Below are 19,812 nucleotides of genomic sequence, written 5' to 3' on the forward strand. Positions count from 1 at the left end.
TAGAGAAGAGTCAAATTGGACTTACCCAAGAATATGTCATCATCATCAATGCTTTGTGAATTGGCAAGAGTGGCAATAGCCGCCATTGCTCTGCAAATTTCTATCAATGAGGGTGGCGGTAAGATTGCCACACTCAATGGTGCTCGAATCAGAATTTCACCCGACAACATTCAAGGTAGAGTTCGTCGCTTACCTAAAATGAGAAAACACAATTTGTTAAAATTTTTGCTATGAACAAAATAAAAAGAAAATGAAATAAAATTAACGTCATATTTTATATATTAATACCATGGAAAACTCTGTATCCCCAATTTTACAAAAATGCGTCTATCGCCAGTGTCAAAATTCTTCACATTAATTACGAGTGGTCATGGATCGGCTGCTGTAAGACATGTATGACATACATACTCGGTATGTTATACTTCGTCCAAAAACCACGGAATGCGAAGGGGAAATTAGCGGCTTGAACTTATGCCATATTGATTTGTTGGTGACGAAAGATCTTCAGCCTGCTATGGTTAACGACCTATTTGATGGTGGCATAAAGAGTACTAGCAGGAAAATTTTAGTATAAATACGCGACGATCTAGGCCACTCGACTGGTCAATTTGGACAATGAACCTATATGATGGCATGGTTGCATTTCCTGGCAAGCGGAGGATAGTGAACATGAAACAATTTCATATTCTCAGACTTATTGGCGCATTGATTTCGTAATTTGCATGGAACAACTTACAGTTGCTTCATTTCGACGTCAGCGAAAGGCAGACTAGCGATCAATAATACATATGAAGTAGCTTTGGGCCTCTGATTAGGGATCTCTGGGAGGTGCGTAACATCCAGTGCTGGAAATGAGAAAACAACCCAGCATGACCGAAATTTTCGGGGAAAGCTCTCTCAGTACGACAACGGAGGGGAACCACCATGGTGGAAGTGACTTGGCTGGGGTACTGCTTGACCAAGTTCTGCAGATTGTTTAATTCGAGGCTGAAAGAAGAGCTGAAGAACAGAAAATCTGCTAAGCGGTGAACATAGAAACGATCGAAACAACCACGTAGATAAGGCGGATCCTAGTTGGAAGCGCATCCAGCAAACTGGCTAACCTAACTTTACATAGTAAAAGGTTCAGGAATGAGGGAACGGCTTAAAGTGCATTTCCCAGGCAGCATCCCAAACTCTGGACCAATCGTCGTGAAAAGTGCTCAACCCAGAGACTAGTCTTTAGCATGTAACTCCTTCCCAAACTACAAATATCCTGGGCCAGGTGACATCACTCTTGGCGTAGAGAGATTCGATATCGCTTGCTATTTGTAGTTTAGCCTAAAACTGATAGTAGTTTCCTCCAAACTACAATTTTTGTTTTTCAATCTAGATATATATTTCGGGAGCAACTTACCCCCTTCATCAGTACAAAGCTACTAGTTTGGAGGAAGCTGCTGATCTATCAACGTGTAGTAGAGGGAACGAGTGTTCTCGGTATCCATATTTGGAATATATTTCACCCATGCTTGATATGTGTTTATATTCCAATAACTTGGCCATACTGCAAGTCATATTCATTTCTCAACTTCAAAAACTAGGGTACATGGACACAAAAAGGTTCCGACTGATCAGTCTTCCTTTCTGATTGGAGGGATTAGTAGATCAGTTGATTAGAGACATATATTTCGAAGCGGCCGTTTCACATAGACAGCATACCTACATACTAGAGAGATACATCCGCAAAGCCAGAACTCCACATACTTACAGTAAAAATAAACTACACCGCATTCTCCGAGATCTACGAGGCAGCTGTTCACAGGGAGGAATCCTCCACCTCATGCTTTGGCTCCTAGTAATGCTTCGGTTTTGGATAAGCAAATTTTTACAAGCATTTGTGGAGAATTAAAGTAACTGCCGGTCTTTGGACGTACATATATGACCACATGTGTATTATATTCTCTCGAACGTAACGTAATGCATCTAGGAGGGCATCTTACCTCAAAATTAACATGGAAATACCGCTCGCAAGGCAACATCAGAAGTGTTTCAGACTGCTCTGGCGCCTAAGACTTTGCAATAGTCAATTTAGAGTAAAGTTCACTTTGATTTATACATCTCAGTCTGCTACCAAGATTAAATAATCGGGTGGCTCAAATCTAAAGGTTCGGTTGCCTAAGCAAATTACTGGAGCAATGAAAACTATGCCGTCTGCGGTACACCGCATGTTACATCCATTCACTTCGATATAAAAGGAAACTGCTAACAACGCATATACGTACCATTTGGGAATTCATGTGCAAATATCATGTGGATCTGTTTCCGGTGGCTCATTTATGTTAATATCTAGATTTACCTTTAAAAAGATATATAGTATAGAGTATTACCTGATCCCAGCAGACGTTGTTCTGTCTATGTATATTTGCAAAAACTGCGGATTTTCTTCATGTACTGGAAGAAATAAACAAATCATATGGCGCACTTGCCTTTGCACTTCGTCCCCACGGTGAGGTACCATCAAAACCTGGAGGACTGTCTGACACATATGCTTCTGGAGAATTCTTGAGGGATGTGCTCCCGACTCGGTTGTTTGCTGTTGGCCACCTTCTGGTCATTTCAAGGCGGTTGTGGCTGCGCCCATATTGTTAGTAGAGCTCTTTGTGGGTTCTAGTGTGGAATTACGCTGTACAACTCGGGCGCCATACCACGTATTAGATAGGCTTCTTATGCACTCATTATAAACTTTGGCTGTGCCAATCTCGGAGGGGATCTGATTGTAGTCTCCAAATCAATCCCTATCTGAAGAGGACCATGGGATTATGCCAACACCACAGGCATTTACGTTAAACTCCCTTCATGTCCTAACACCAAATGTTAATATAAAGTTACCATATTTTGCAAGCTTTGTCAACCCAAATGAAAGCATGCCTTGTTCTCGTATTTCCGAATGCGCTGTAAATAATGTTTGGATTCCTGAGCAAACCCAGCAATATAAGTTAAAGGCGGATCTAGCGGGCCAATTAGTGGTGGCAAATTGACTTCGCCAGTGAAACAAAATATGCCAGGCATTTCTTACCGAAACTTCAAAGCGCGACGACATAAGCACAATATAGCCATTATATAAATGAGGACATTTCGATGCATTTTGTACTCATAGTCTTCATTGTAATTGAATACTGCTACTGGGTTCAATTCTCAATCTTGCTCGAGCCTGTTGTGAGCGTTCAGCTTCACATCGTGTGTCTTGCTCTTCGACAATTGTAGCAGTAATTAGACGCTTTTGCTTGAATTTTTGAATTCGTACACCCCGTTGTTTAGTTTAGGTGTTTCGGCAGCCTTTCAAATAGAAGTTTAAACTCGAACGTTATTAAATTATGCATCACGCTTTTCCGAAGTTTCAACAACTCTTGAAGTAGAAGCTCTGGTCGGGTAATTTTTTGGGCGTGGGTCTTATTCTTCTCATGTTTCAGCAGCATCTCAAGTAGAAGCTCTGATTCATTATATTTCCAGTTGTGAGCCTCGTTCTTCAAATATTTCAACAGCATTTGCCGTGCATGCCAGCTTGATCTTCCAATATCCGATTTTTGGGTAAATTTTTCAATAATTTTCAGAATTTAATGTCTCGCCAATCAACAGTAATTATTTGTCATGAGAACTCATTGGAAGTTGCACAAGTTGATGCATTGAGGTCCTGGGGCAATTTACAAAAACGAAAAATATTTTTGAGTAAAAGCCACATACTTATATATACCAATTTTGATGGCGATTAGATGAAAGACGTGAAAGAGAATTCAATAACTACTTTTCAGCAGCGTTTCCCAAGACGTCTTTTCTCCTTGAGGACAGCACCGTTACTGATTTAGCTCCCAGACATTTTTAGTGGGCTACCACAAATCACTTGCTGTATCGGTCGTCCCACCAACCTGGCTCACCTATAGGACAACATTCGTCCGCCCACATGCATATACGGTAGAATCCCCAATCGCGAACAATTCCAAGAACAAACGTTTTTCCAAATTAGGTACTGTAAGGAACTAACAACACGTCTTGAGTATTTTCAGGACTTTCAATATGCTCTTTTTCCTTTCCACTAGTACAGGCAAAAAGTCTGTGTTTAAGTTGTTTTAGGAGATTGTGTTTCACTTAATATAGGTTACCTGCAATTTTCTGATTGTGATAAATGTGAAGCCGTCTCTAAAAAGTGATATAACTTTAATCATTTTGGATTGTCCTAGTTGATATGTGCTAGTGCACCAATCGCTTTCGTCTCAAACACTATCGTTGTGCACACAAGATCCTCAAATAACATTCTCGTTAGTGTTAATTTACCTAGCGAAGAGCATCGAACAGACGGCAGCCGGGCGTCGAGGATGTGGACCTTGTGAAAATCGGCAAGTGTTATGGACTTTTATTCTACCGTTTTGACTATAACTGATATGTTTGTTATTTTTCGATGATGAAAAGTTAGCATCGGTTAATTCTTTCCTTTTGGAACTTTTTCATTTAGCTTTAGTGGTTATCTTAATAATGATAATAGTAATGTTAAAGGGAGTTACATTGAACTTAGAAGAACTATTAGGCCTCTTCACTGGTAATAGTATATCTATTTACTATGTATGTAAACCAAGCCTTAACCGACAGGAATTAAATTATATTCCCTACTTCCAAGTATTCCAACTTGGTACCTGGTATTAAGTATTGTCTCAAATGACTCAACCTACTTTGAATAAATGACACAGTGTTTCGTCACTCTCCGCACAGAATCTGCATAGGGTGTCCGTAGATATGCCTAATTTTCCAAGATGGTAATTTAGCTACGATGATCGGAGGGCTCTTCTTGGTGAAGTGAGAACAATGCTTCCAACGTTTGAGTTCGCATCCTCCTTCCATTACTGGTAGGTTCGCCCAGTATAGTTCCCTCAGCCGTTCTTTATTTTTCTTTCCGATTCCACAGAAAGGTCCTAGTTGTGTAGTGGCGTTCTTCCTCCTAGTTCCTCCGCTCCCTTATTGTCCAATATGACGGCGGGATGATTAGTAGGTTAGGGCGCTAGCCCCTCAAGCCCTGGGTTCAATTCCCAGTCGCCGTGGGTATCTGTGCCCGGTTAGGCTTGTCTTGCTGCTGTGAGCTTATCACTTGCACAGCATTAAGCGCAATGACAGTGAAATTGAAGCATAATCAGTCTTAAGGTTTTACGCCAATCAGCCCGACTACAGAAGCATCCAACTAGCATACTTATAGAAATCAAGCAACACTATTAGAGTAGACGTCAAGCATTTGACGTCATAAAATTATGCAACATATTTATTTTTTGTATTTTCGCTTGGGTAGGTTTTGAGAGTGCATTCGGGATCACTTTGCCCGAATAGCTAAGTGGTTAGAGCACAAGGCTGTCTTACGGAAGGTCGCGGTTCAAATCTCACTAGTGGCAGAGAGATTTGTATCGTGATTTGACGTCGGATACCAGTCGACTCAGCTGTGAATGAGTACCTGAGTCAAATTGGGGTAATAATGTCAGGCGAGCGCAATGCTGGCCAGATTGCCTCCTATAGGGTACTATAATCCTGTAGTGCACCGTTACGGTCTTGGATGAAGTGCTCACTTCAAGGCCTTGATTCAATTAGATTGTTGCACCAACGATTATTATTATAATAAGCCCCGCCTATCTTTCATTCGATAGCTCACATACCTACAGCCGTTCCTGAATATTTGGATGTAACAGGTAGAATACATTTAAAAAAAGAAAGTTAAATTTAATTTAATTTATTTAATATCTATTGACTCAGAAACGTACTTCTTATTCAATAGTACCCTGCACAACCCGAAACAACATCTCAGAGTAAACGAAACGTACCTCAACTTAAGAACACAGTAAACGGGCTGAACTTATTGAGGTACTCAAGGCATGAAAGGTTTTGTGTATTTCTTAACTACAAACATTTGAGTGGACATTTGTCCTATAAGTACCTCTCACGAAATGTATATGCCTAATAGAATAATGTCAGAATATTCACTTTCGTGTGCAACTGACAGTCAAAGTCCTAGAATTTGCATTGAAGTCACAATTTTTATATATTATAGCTTCGTTAATAATAGTGCTATTTTCACAAAACTTGGTAGTATTATGCTTTCCACTATAGCCTACAGTACTGCATTTAATACTGAAATTTCATGATTCTAGGATGGAGTTAAGGGGAATTTTCAGCCATTTACTAAAAATTATACTCAAATTACTAACTTTATTTAAACAGATATCGGATGTGGAAGGTATTTCGGAGTATAAGCACCGTACCATGGCAGCTTCATGGTGTTTTTCGTTTGGGTCTCTGAAGAAAAATTACCAATTTTCAGCCCTTTCCCTCTCCCCTTGTGCAACAAATCTCTGAATTGAGACCAGCTTTCGGTCCTTTGATTTGATATCCTACATGATTATATTCGGTAAAAAAAACGTACACCCCCCTTTTACAGGTATGGAAACTCCCTCTTAAGGGGGTTATCCCGTGTGTCGGATCCGCGGAATCGAATTTTTTTGGCATCAATTGTATCTAGATATAGTGTAGAATATCTGGGCAAAGTGATTTTTTGATATTCGGAGTCGTTCGGTAATTATAGTGTTAAACACGTGATAAGTTACATACCAGATTTATGTGGATCGCCGTAATAAAGCTCGTATTTATCGGTCCGAATGACGTTCGAATGGCTTCGCTAAAAGGGCAAAAATTGAAGCTAAGGCCATACATGTGTTTGTTTAGGAACCTAAGGTTTATGGACTAGGTATAGCAGATTAATGGTCAGTTAAGGTTTTATGGCTAAAAATCGCATTCTACTTTTTAAATGCGTTTTTCTCGAAACCGCATGTTGAAAATCTGAAAATCGGCTGCCACCATAGCCCAAAATCTGTCCAACCAAATTCTTTGAAATTTTCACGACTTATTCAGAACATATTTATACGGTCCGCAAACTAGGATAATTTCGATTCATTCAGTAGTTTTTTTTATTCATTGAAGAAGCCGTAAAAAAAAACCAAAATTCAAAAGAAAAAAGTTTAACAAGGCACCAAAAATTTTGCTTTTAATATTTTTTAATAATCCTAGTTTGTGGACTGTACTTAAGTCTGTACGTCAAAATGCCGTTTGCTTTTTTTTTCTCTAAGATGATCGCAGCGCCGTCTAGCATGGCAGCAGAAAACCACCTTTTTTTGGAGATGGGTGTATAAGTTGCTCTGTATTTCAATAACGAAAGATGCGATCGGGCTGTAAAAATTACTATGCACGCTCAAGATATTAATAAATCTATGGTGAAAAATTCGTATTTGCATCTTTGTCCAGTTCTTCACAAAAGATTTCTTAAAAAAGCCAAAAAAAAGCGGCCTTCACACGGGATGACCCCTTTAAATTTCACGTGATGAGATGAGGCGGTATCTGCCGTGCTGCCACTTGCCACTAGACAGAACCGTAATCAATTTTTTCAAGTACAATTTAGTAAAAAGAAATTCATTTTTCCAGGGAAGAAATTAAGCGAAAAGTATAGTGGTTTGGCAAACTAATCATCGATTTTAGTTATTCATTCATGAAGAAAAATGAAAAAATGTGCTTGACTCTATAATTTCTTACATCCTCGTGGTACATCCAAAATGAAATAGCAGCATGATTGTAAAGCGTCCTTGGTAATGTACTGAAGGGAAGAGCAGGAGAGTAATAATTCGTATCATCAAGGGACTGACGATTCGGTACAAAATATCGGGATTACCTATTATCGGATGCGCAAAATAAAGAAAATTAACTGTGTACGAATGTACGAATTAGACGGAAATACGAGCAATCGATGTACGAATTATCGGTGTTCCACTGTATCAATATTACAAATATGTGTACACATATTAAGAAGTATGTTTACCTTTCTGTCCGATATCTGGGATTTTATCCTTGTTCATCAGAATTAATGTAATTGAGCAAGGACTTTAAAATGCTTACCGCCACTGGTCATTACGTTCATGATTTGTTGGCATAATAACATTTACAGTGTAAATCTAGCACAAGATCAATAAAGTTCCCGTTTGTGTGGGGAAGTACATGATTTTCTAGGAAACATTTATCTGGCTTTTTTTATTTTCCCCCCTCCCTTCTTCGAAATTCCACGAATTAATGTGGTTTTTAGCTAGAGATAAGAATTATAAGACTTTTTAAGTGACCTGGAACATAAAAATAATAGGAATTATGAGGGGGTCCAAATTGCTTGGATAGGACTTATATGGCTTTTTCTGGGGACCGGTAAATATGTGGCAATTAACCGGAAATTATCGGGATCCAACTGTACATATTTTTTGGTTATACGCAAACCTAAAAGGCGTCTATACAAAGTTTATATGTCGACAACACCGCTCACAGGATATCGAACACTTCTGTTGCGTTAATGACAAGAACGGTATTTTGCTTACCGATCGACGACCCACGACGGATAGATTGCGAGAATACTTCGCGCACATTTCAACGGATCTCCCACTTCCACCACCACTGCCGACATTAGGAGTAATTCAAACTTTCAACGCAAGTGAAGTCGAGAAAGCAATAAAACGAATGAAATTGAGAAAAGCTAAAGGACCTGACAACATCGCATTTAAGTTCTGGAAAAGGAAGAGCTGGGACCCAATACTGGGATTAATGAATTCTTCAATCGGGTAATTGAGGAAGGTAGAACACCATATGACTGGCAAAATAGGCAACACGGTTTCAGATGAGAAATAAATAAAATTTGAATTTTTGGGGACCGATTCCTATGAAACAGGCACTATCACTGGCACTATCTGTGGCAGTGACCTGCCCAGAACTGGGTGTTTTAAATATGTCGGCTTAAAACTAGCAATCAATTGTGAACTGCATTATAGAATTGTTTCAGGCATTAGCACAATTTGAATGAAATGGCGTCCCACAAGTGATGTTCTTTCTGACCATCCTATCAACGAACGTCTGAAATCCAAAATTTAAGTGTTATCCACTCCGTCTTCAATGGTATGGTAACCTAAATCGTGCCAGCGAGAATGCACTTACTAAGTTTTGTCTGAATATCAAAGTGAACGGGAAAAAACCAAAAAACAAGTCGGGAAACCGGAAGCTCGACGCTTCAGGTATGAAAGGTTTTGTGTATTTCTTTTATAAAGAGATTTGGGTGTGCATTTGTCCCATTAGCATGTAGCACGTAAGAGAGAGAGAGAGGAGCGCAGATTTGACCTAGTAGAACTTTGTTAGTAATAGTGCAATTTTCATCAAATTTGGCAGGATCATGATCTATACTGTAGCCTATATTCCTGCAAAATTTTGTGATTCTAGGGTGAACTTAAGGGGGGTTTTCCTGTCAATTACTAAAAATTATTTTAATATACTATTAGTTCCTGAGAATGGGTTCGTTAAAAAAATGACCACTTTCAACCCCCCGCACTCCCCACCTTTTCAGCAAAAGTCAAAACTAAGACCGGCTTCGAAAAGTACTAACCGAGACCTTTAATTTGATACCCAACATGACTATATTTGATGAAAAAAAAATTGACACCCCCTTTTGCATGTATGGGTACCCCCCCTTAAATTCGTCGTAAGAGGATGTAACTCACTATATGCGTGAGCGTTCATAGTTCCCACCTTTCTCCCAAATTTGGTGTCAATCGCTATAACCGTCTCCGAGAAAAATGCGTGTGACGGACAGACAGACAGACAGACAGACGGACAGACAGACAGACAGTAAACCGATTTTAATAAAAACAAGTCGGGAAACCGGAAGCTGGACGCTTCAGGTACGAAAGGTTTTGTGTATTTCTTAGTACGTAACACGTAATATGTCCATATATTATGTGAGAATATCCACTTTCGGATGATATTGACATTCATAGTCTTGAATTTGCGAAGAAGCCATAACTTTGACGTATTATAACTTTGTCAGTAATAGTGCGATTTCCACCAAACTTGGTACGATCATGCTCTATGTTATACTCTATATTGTTGTGAAATTTCGTCGTGTTAGCATGAACTTAAGGGGGGTTTTGCAGTCAATTATTAAAAATTATGGTAATATACTATTATTAACTTTATTTATACAGATATCACTATGGAAGGTATTTCGGAGCCCAGGCACCATATAGTGGCAGCCTCCTGATTTCTTTCAGATTTTTCGGTTGGGTAGTTTCTGAGAATGGCCCCCTTAAAGGAATGATCACTTTCAACCCCCGGCACTCCCCACCTTTTCAACAAATGTCAAAAGTAAGACCGGCTTCCAAAAGTACTAACCGAGACCTTTCATTTGATACCCCACATGACTATATTTGATGAAAAAAAAATTTACACCCCCCTTTTGCATGTATGGGGACCCCCCCTTAAATTCAACGTAAAAGGATGTAATTTACCGTATGCGTGAGCGTTCACAGTTCCCACCTTTCTACCAAATTTAGTGTCAATCGCTACAACCGTCTCCGAGAAAAATGCGTGTGACGGACAGACAGACAGACAGACAGACAGACAGACAGACGGACAGACAGACAGACAGACAGACCGACAGACAGACAGTAAACCGATTTTAATAAGGTTTTGTGTTTACACAAAACCTTAAAAAGACCGGCCGAAGCAACGGTGGCTGGATACGATAGATAGTGATTTGAAAGTCTCGCGATCCAGATAAGGCCTTTGACAGAACAAATTGCCGCAGCTGAACAAGACGAGGCGACTTCGCTTCTGAATCGGGCCAAGGAATGAAGAAGGTATTATTCTTTATTTTTGACCTATCAGGAGTCATATATACTTGTTATTTGTTTGACGAGTGTTTCGGTATGAGCTAAAAAACGTCATATGACATGTGCACATGATATCTTGGACGCAATTAATTTACTCGAAAGAATTTCCAAAAAATTTATAAACTAACGTAGTATACTATTTTCAATTTTATTGAAACAGATATCGGAATTGGGGGTATTTTCTATGTGTCACGTACATATGAAAATCATTTTGATTTTCCTTTCAGATTTTCCGACGGAATAGCTTCCGAAAACGAGTTTTTGATTTAAGTCTAGACTTTCCAAACAGGACCAGGTAACCGAGGAATATATATATTCATATACTATATCCTGCTAGAAAATTCGAGAACCAGCTGTTTCCTTAATCAGTGCGAATCCGAAATGACTTGATTTATTTGTGGATAATTTCATGCCACGTGAAGCTCGCTGAGTTCGAAAGTTGAACTACTGGAGCACTTGAGACTTATGACTGAAGATGTAAGCTTAAAGCGTTAGAAACCGTTCATTTGCGCAACGTAGGTTTATTTTAAAGATAACATCGATTCAGTATCTATTTGTCCTTTTGTCACACTCTATGTGCTCAAAAATGGTTGAGGCTATTATCATGAAATTTGGGGGGAATATGTAGTCTATGGGTCCTTTACATTGAAGTGTACGGTTCTGGGTTGAAAAAATTTACTGAACTTAAAGCATATATATATACAAGAATATATTTTATTTGATACACTAAATATCAGCACCAAAATAAAGCAAAGTCTGATATACCACATATACGAGGGACCGTTTGGTAGCATCTTACTTTTACTTTTTAAGCTTTTGTGATAAACAATAATAAATAAAATTTGTTTACTGTCCGTCTAATCTGTCACACGGATTTTTCTCGGAGACGGTTGCAGCGAATGACACAAAATTTGGTGGAAAGGTGGGAACTACAAACGCTCGCGCATACGGTCCCAATACATGTAAGAGGGTGTGTAAGTTATTTCATCAAATATATTATACTCTTGTGGGGTATCAAATGAAAGGTCTCGGTTTTTACTTTCCGAAGCCGGTCTTAGTTTTGTCATTTGTTGAAAAGATGGGGAGTGCGTCAGGTTGAAAGTGATCATTTCTTTACCGGATCTATTCTCACAGGTTTTTTCAACCGAAAAATCTGAAAAAAAATCAAGACGCTGCCATTGTAAGGTGCCTAGATTCCAAAATACCCTACAATACACCTAATTGATTGGAAAATTTCTCTTAAGTTCATCCTTGTACCACAAAATTTGCAGGAACGTAGGCTATAATATTGAGTATGATCCTACCAGGTTTGGTGGAAAACGCACTATTACCAACAAAGTTATAATAGGTCAAATTTGTCGCTTCTTTGCTAATTCAAGACTATGAATGTCAATATCACTTGAAAGTGGATATTTTCACATAATATATGCATATATCACATGCTAGGTACTAACGGGACAAATGCACGCTCTAATGTTTTTATAAAAGAAATACACAAAACCTTTCATACTTGATGCGTCCAGCTTCTGGCTTCCCAACTTGTTTAGTTTCATTTCTGCTATTTGTCTCAGTTACTCGTGCTCTTCAGTGCGTGCCATGGTTTAATCAATTAAAATTGAGTATCTGAGTCAAATCATGGTAAAAATCTCAAGCGAAAGCAATGCTGACCACATTCTTCTTTTTGTCCTTGTTGGTAAGTAAGTTCTCGTCAGCGCGAATTGCATGTCCATGCCATCGAAGACGCCTCATATATAATTTTTTTCACGGTCGGTGCACCTTCATATAGATCGCGGATATCCTCACCTCGGACGCAACGCAACATCTTCATCTCCATTCTTAGTCCTTTACAGCTGGGCAACACTCAGAGCCAGAGGATGACATGGCGAACTAACGCAGTTCACCATTGGCTGATAGCACTGATCCGAAATATTTAGATGGAGCAGTTTTCGGTAGCTCGCCACCACTGGCAGTGATAGTGCCTATTTCATTGCGGTCGGTCGTCAAACATTCTGATTTGTTCATATTAGGACTGTTATATGAGGCAATGATTCCAATTTCGGACAAATTTTGTTGTAAGACGTTAGAAAAACATCATCTGCATAGAGCAGTATGCACGGCGTTGGATGTTCCATGTGACAGTATCCACAACAGGAACAAAGAGAAGTGCCCTTGGTGAACACCAACAGAGACACGGAGCGGTTTTAATATAGCTGCCACTAGGTGTCACCGTAGAGCACTCCAAATGAGTTTTTGTGGCAGACGGTCAGACGCCCTTTAGATCTAGAAATGCTAGGAAGAGAGGACGATGCTTCTCACAGTTTTTCTCAGTGAGTAACGGTGCAGTGCGCATTGCGTCAGTAGCTCCTGCAATTGTCATCCTCTGGGTGAAGTCAATCTGCGGTAGACGGGGAAGAGTTATGCGGCGAAACGTGACTGTTGGGTTAGTTCTCCAGATTGGGAGCTCGAATTTGGGCTTACAACATATCTCCGTGAAAAAAAGAAACATTATTACAGAAAAGAACAAGTTGGAAAACCGGAAGCTGGACGCTTCAGGTATGAAAGGTTTTGTGTATTTCTTTGTACGTACCACGCGGTGCTAGAATGAATATACTATTATTACCTTTATTTGAAGGGATATCAGTATGGAAGGTATTTCGGAGCCTAGCCGCCATATAGTAGCAGTCTCTTTATTTTTTTCTTTCAGATTTTTCGGTTAGGCAGTTTCTGAGAATGACCCCGTTAAATAAATGATCACTTTCGACCCCCCGAACTCCCCGCCTTTCCAACAAATGTCAAAACTAGCCGACTGACTATATTTGGTGAAAAAAATGTACAGCTCCGTTTTGCATGTATGTATACACAAAACTTTAAAAAGACAGATGGACTGACGCATATAGACTGACCGACTGTGAAGTTGTACCTCAAGGCTTGGACATTTACCGGGTTATCCAAACAATCCGGATAGCTGAGTGGTCAGAGCACAAAGCTTTCGTACGGGGGGCGGTGAGATTTGTATCGGGATTTGACGTCGGATACCGGTCGACTCAGCTATGAATGCTGACCACATTGCCTCCTACAGTGTACTGTAGTGTACCGTTACGGTCTTGAATCAAGTGCTCTAACACACTTCAAGGCCCTGATCTAATATGGATTTTTGCGCCCACGGTTATTATTGTTATTATCTAAACAGTGATGGAGTCCTAGAGGACTCAGAGCACGTATTCTTCCCCTGTTCGAGATTCCTAGAGGAGAGGAGAAACCTAGAATAAGTTCTAGACGAGTGGCTGGAATCGGAGAATCTGGTGTGGAGAACGTAAGCATATCAGGAGGATTGGGATGCGATTAGCTCGATCATTGAATCGAACTATCGTAAACTGCGAAAGGCGGAGGAGATGAGGGAAGTGCGATTACGGCAGCTGAAACTTCGTCTCATGATGTGATATATTTGCTGTTGTTTGTTTCAGTGGGTGAAAATCCCACACACCAGGAAACGCTAGTTGCTCCTTTCCCTTACAAAAAAAAAACACGATTGGCAGGGAGCTCATTTTAATAAGGTTTCATTTCACTCAAAGCCTTACAAATCAATATTATTTATAAAACTGATGCCTTTTTCACAGAATGATGTACACAATGCAATGATTTTGGAGCGGCTGTATCTTAGTGATTTTACAATTTTTCCCCTAATTTGATTGTGAATTATTATTTAAAACGTGATTAGAAAGTGCTGATAAACTCAGTTTAATACCCATTCCAAATTTATATGGGGTTGAACCTTGCTAACTCCTTGAAACCGAAATTTAAACTTCCCCCATTTTTAAGGTTTTGTGTGAAACAAAACCTTATTAAAATCGGTTTACTGTCTGTCTGTCCACACATTTTTCTTGGAGACGGTTATAGGGAATTACGCTAAATTTGTGGAAAGGTGTAAACTGTTACATAATTCTACGCCAAATTTAACGGGCGGGGGCCATACAACCGAATATGCCTATGAAAGGCCTCGGTTAGTACTTTCCGAAGCCGGTCTTAATTTTGACATTTACTAGAATGGTGGGAAGTGCGGAGGGTCGAAAGTGATAATCTTCTTCTTCTTCCATAACATGCATGTATCCTACCTGAAGGAAATCGCGCTATTACTAACAAAGTTATAATAGATCAAAGTTGTCGCTACTTTGTAAATTCAAAAATAATAATAATCGTTGGCGCAATAATCCATATTGGATTAGGGTCTTGAAGTGTGTTAGAGCACTTCATTCGAAACCGTAACGGTACACTACAGTACAATGTAGGTGGCAATGTTGTCAGCATTGTCGCACGATATTATTACTCTGATTTGACTCAGGTACTCATTCACAGCTGAGTCGACTGGTATCCGACGGCAAATTACGATACAAAACCCTCTGCCTCCAGCGAGATTTGAACCGCGACCTTCCGTAAGACAGCCTTGTGCTCTAACCACTTAGCTATCCGGACACATTCTCACATAATATATGCATTGTGCTACGTTCTAATGTTACAAATTCACACTCAAATGTCTTTATAAAAGAAATACACAAAACCTTTCATATCTGAACCGTCCAGCTAAAAATTCGTGCCAGTTTTGATGAACCAGGCAGGAAATAGCCTATTATAATACAATATTCAATGTCAAAACCACTTTACAGTTGTAGCGAAGAATTACATTGCATGCTCCAGTGTAAGTGCAGGACTGACAATGAAAGTTCGCCATGAGGAATAATTTATGGAGGTGATGGCCTCCAAGTGCAACGTAAGATAAAGTTTTTTTTATACAAAATCCAAGTTAGCGCTACTGAATGGGACGCGATGTTTGAATTGTATCTTTTTATTGAATTGGAATTCAATATCAAACCCGATTGACCACCACCAGAGTATACTAGATATAATTAACTTTCTAGAAATACATTCACACAAAAAACAATAGCTTATTTCTAGTTGTACACAAATAGTAAAACACTTTTCGGGAGGATGAATATATAAAGTTTTGTATGGAGCGTTTTCATATACTAATTTTAACGAACACGGAACTTTCTAACCAAAAATCGATGAACCCTTATTGGTCAAAGAAAATAACACAAAGTAAGCCTTCTTTAGAAACACCAACACTTTTCTCGCGTGTTCCATACATTTAAGCGTTAATGTAAAGAGTCCTTTCGTCATAAAGTCGGCGGAGGCCGATAAATCTATGACTAACGTAGCGAATGAGTCAACAACAGGAGACAGACGTCTGGACATTTTATAGCTTTATGGGGTTCGAAACAACAATATTGCATTTTACGTTTCATCAAAGTGAAATCCTTTCTTCCTTCATAACCGGGATGTCCTTGAATATAATGGAGGGGTAGACAATACGTTCGTGAGCATACCTAAAATTAGACTAGCCTTCTTCACTCCCATTGCTGATAGTCCATCCGTTGCAATCTTTATGGTAATCAAGAGTCCCGTTGTTAGAATGTTCAATTGTATGAGAGCATCCAATAAAGCACTATTTATCGAATTGACGATGATGCATAGGGATATGAGAACCGTCGAGCATTTTACCGTATCCGATTGAGACGCCACTTTGAATTTTTAGGATTGCCGGTTGGCAGATTGTGCGATCTTCGTCTGAATACTAAACTTGCATACTAGAACCTAGCTCCGTCACTTCGGTTAGCTCTTTTGTTTGACTGGTTTAAATCACCGATGACCTTTGTTTCACTTACACTAGAATCGATTCTACATTTCTGCAACGGAAAGACGACATTGTGCCCGCGCGAGTGTCGACGCGAAGGTTTTCACCAAGGTCCCCAGCATGAAGGAACTTCGTCCTTATGCAGATGGAATACTGAACATTAATAACGACTTCGCCTGCTCTTCCCCCGAAAGGATGCAACTACCCTTGAGGCTCCCGGAGTTCTTTGTCTCGTCCTAGCGGTCCAAATGCAAGTTAAACTTGGCTGAATTCGTTAGCTACCGTTGTATGCGAATCCGAAAGAAGTAAAAATTGTAATCAATAAAACGTTCACTTGTCTCACAACCCGATTGCCGACTTACACGAATCAGAAACGACGAAAAAAAGAACTAAGAACGCACACAGGAACAAGACATTCAACGCAATGAAATCCCAAAACTTCAGGCTTTGCTGCTTTTGACTTTTTCCTTTGTAATCACAATTCGGGGAATCACACAATAATTGACTTGACCATCAGAAGAAAGTCACTTTTGCAACTGATTGCAACTCCGACTGCCGGCTCTGTGAAATTCCTCTTTCTCTCGAGGACCCCTTTGAATGCTCTCTCGGTATCCTTGTTGGGGAGGTCGAAGCGCCCGCAAAGCTCATTTCAGACGTGAATAAGGGTGAGCAAAGCTACAAGTGAAACGCACCCTCACTTGTGTATATACCCAGGAATAGGCAAAGTATTGTCTTTTAGGATCTTTCCAATGATTGTACTTTTAAATTAGCTCCCATTTTACTTTCTTCATTGTTTAACAATGAAAGTCTGCTCGAATTTTCTTACCTGACCAGTGAAAATGTCACTTTTCCTCTCAGCCCACCTTCTTCTCTTGCAGCGAAGAAAGCTTTTAGAAATAACTTTTTCCATGGGTACAGTGGCAGTTGAAAGGAATGGGGCAACGCGGAAGATGAATCATGACATGTGTCATCCCGGTGAGGTGTAAAACTGGCGTTATTTGAGGCACAGTAGTGAGATACCGTAAAAAAAGGATCATATAAAGACAAAGAAGAAAAACCTGAAGAAAATTGTGATTGCTAATCGCCTAAAAAACCTACTTCTCCTGCCAAAGCCTAGAAAGTCGGAGATTGTATCCCGTTTCCTTTACATTTTTCTTTTTCCAAAATTGAAAGAGGTTTTGGAGAAAAGGATAAATTTTTATCCATGGCGTTGTCGGAAGAGAAAAATATAACCCCCATGATGATCTAAACGATTTGTTCGAACTACTATATATAAAAGGTACTACCAAGAGATTAAGGAAGATCCTTCTCACATATATACGTCTTGAAACCAATTTTGGTAGTTATTAACTGGGGCGCCAAAAAATCAAATATCGCTAAAAACGAGTGAAGTGTACAAAGTTTTATGTTAATAATATATCGTAATAAGGAAATACCGGGAAAACCATTGGAAACAGTGTATTTGAGCATCATCGTGTTATGATCCTTCCGCAGGAGTACAACTTACAAAGCCATTAATGGGAATGCATCAAAGATATTGGATGCATTACAAAGATATGAGGATACACGACACATTATCCTTCGTCTTCAAGTCAAATTCTTTTAATCGCAAATACTCTCAAGCAGTTATGAAGTTTGGCTTACAGGTACAGCATTGCATTTTGAATGAATAGTCTAATCGCATCATATTGAGTTGGTTTATCTATTCCTGATATTGTGAAATGCTACTGACTTTCTTCCAAAGAAGTACAATTAAATTTTTTCGGAAGATGAGCCAAGTCCAAAATTTTCCAGTTCCAGAAGGAATTTCAGCGCAAATGAAACGAGGTCGAACCAAATCAACATTTTGTTCAGCCACTGTAAACTAACTAAATGGGGTGAGTCGATGCTCATGTAACACAATAAGCTGCTGGACGAATCGAGTGAATGTTGTTCGTCGCCCGTCGACAAGGGAGAACTACAAAAACTTTCAAGGTGTTAAAGCCCGCTAGAATACGCTAGAACATTGGGGTAGTTTCTCTCAGGCCAATTGCGCCGTTCCATCAACTGACCACCCACAGAAAGGGAGACGAGTGGAGGACTAATTTTGGAGGATGGGAAGTATTTTCCAATGATATCCAACCACCCGATGAGTCACAGGATTCTGAGTCACTGCTGCTATTTTGCGGCTTCGTGCTGAAGATGTGCAAAATAACCAAGGCGACAAAGAGACATAAATGAACCCTTTGGATGTCGAGGAAAGTTCAATGAATGAGAGATTCCAGCGTATAGACTTATTCTTCGGCTTTATAGGAGTCTAAGTCAACGCGACGACAGGCAGCGGCCAGAAATTAAAAAGTAGGAGGCAACTGTAGATGTCGGTGCTCGTTAAGTTTGTTGCAATTAAAGAGTTTCATTCTGGCGAAAGAGACTGGGTAATTTGGGGAATTGCAAGCAAGGAATTTTTACTTCCATTGTTTGATACAGAAATCAATAGGAGTGGAGAAATCCTTATCGAATTTTAAAAAATCTAGTGAATTTAGAACAAGCATCCATATTAATATTTAGACAGACAGAGATGGTTCAGAATCTTCATACGGGTATTTGGCCAGTTCATACCTAATATAAAAACTACGTCAAGGAGAAACAACGTAGAACCTTCGGCCGTTGAAAACAGGAATAATACGAAAGAAGTGAGTAGATTTGGTAGGAACAGAAAATAACAACGAAAACTGAGGAAGCATGGTTTTGTTTATTCATGTTTTTATGTGAAAAAGAAGAAGACATCCATCTTAAATTTTGGGGTAATTATTACTTTACGGGAGATGTTTTAGGGGGCAAACCGAATTACACTCTATCTCCCTAACTATCTATCTGCCATACCTTACCATAGCTAAGCCACTAAGTCAGGAAGCTTGACTAAAGTTTGGAAAGCACCAGAAAAGGCATAATTTGCGTTAAATGTTCTGTGTTTTCTAATCTAGTGAACTGTGGGTACATGACTCCCCGATTTATAAGTAGTTAAAAACTCAAGTGCACTATTTTTCAAGATTCTATCGCTACTACCTACCTTCACAGGCCTTCACGACCGTGTTGTCAAGAAATGAGCACTCTCGATGCACTCTCGAGGCATTGGATCATCGTCACTGACCGCAAAACCATTTCTTATGAGACTTTTTTGCCGTCTGCGAAACGAGCCACTGGTAAACCAGCATGAAGAACGCACTGGGTCGTCGCGTATTAAATGGTGGCGAGTTTGTGAGAAAAGAGAAGAAATAATCTCATTTCCGCCATTGTCAAAGATTACAAATGTTGAAGAATCGTGAAATTAAGTTAAAAATACGACTCAATAAGGGGTCTATGCAACCCTCCGTGTCACCAAGCCAGGTAAGC

The 19,812-nt window shown here is 39.6% G+C and overlaps 1 protein-coding gene across 5 annotated transcripts in view; it reads right to left on the bottom strand.

The window, feature by feature from the left end:
- Positions 1-19,812, bottom strand: part of LOC119653383 (protein Fe65 homolog) — a 289,307-nt gene that overhangs the window by 45,985 nt on the left and 223,510 nt on the right. For 4 of the 5 annotated variants that reach the window (XM_038057933.1, XM_038057930.1, XM_038057932.1 and 1 more), the window contains exon 3: positions 26-193. In XM_038057933.1, coding sequence (XP_037913861.1) covers positions 26-170 — 145 coding nt within the window. In that variant the 5' untranslated portion in view covers positions 171-193. Of the gene's footprint in view, positions 1-25; positions 194-16,132; positions 17,016-19,812 lie in introns of those variants that run through there. The other variant, XM_038057934.1, reaches the window with a different exon arrangement.

Source organism: Hermetia illucens, chromosome 4 (assembly GCF_905115235.1).
Source record: "Hermetia illucens chromosome 4, iHerIll2.2.curated.20191125, whole genome shotgun sequence".
Taxonomy (NCBI): domain Eukaryota; kingdom Metazoa; phylum Arthropoda; class Insecta; order Diptera; family Stratiomyidae; genus Hermetia; species Hermetia illucens.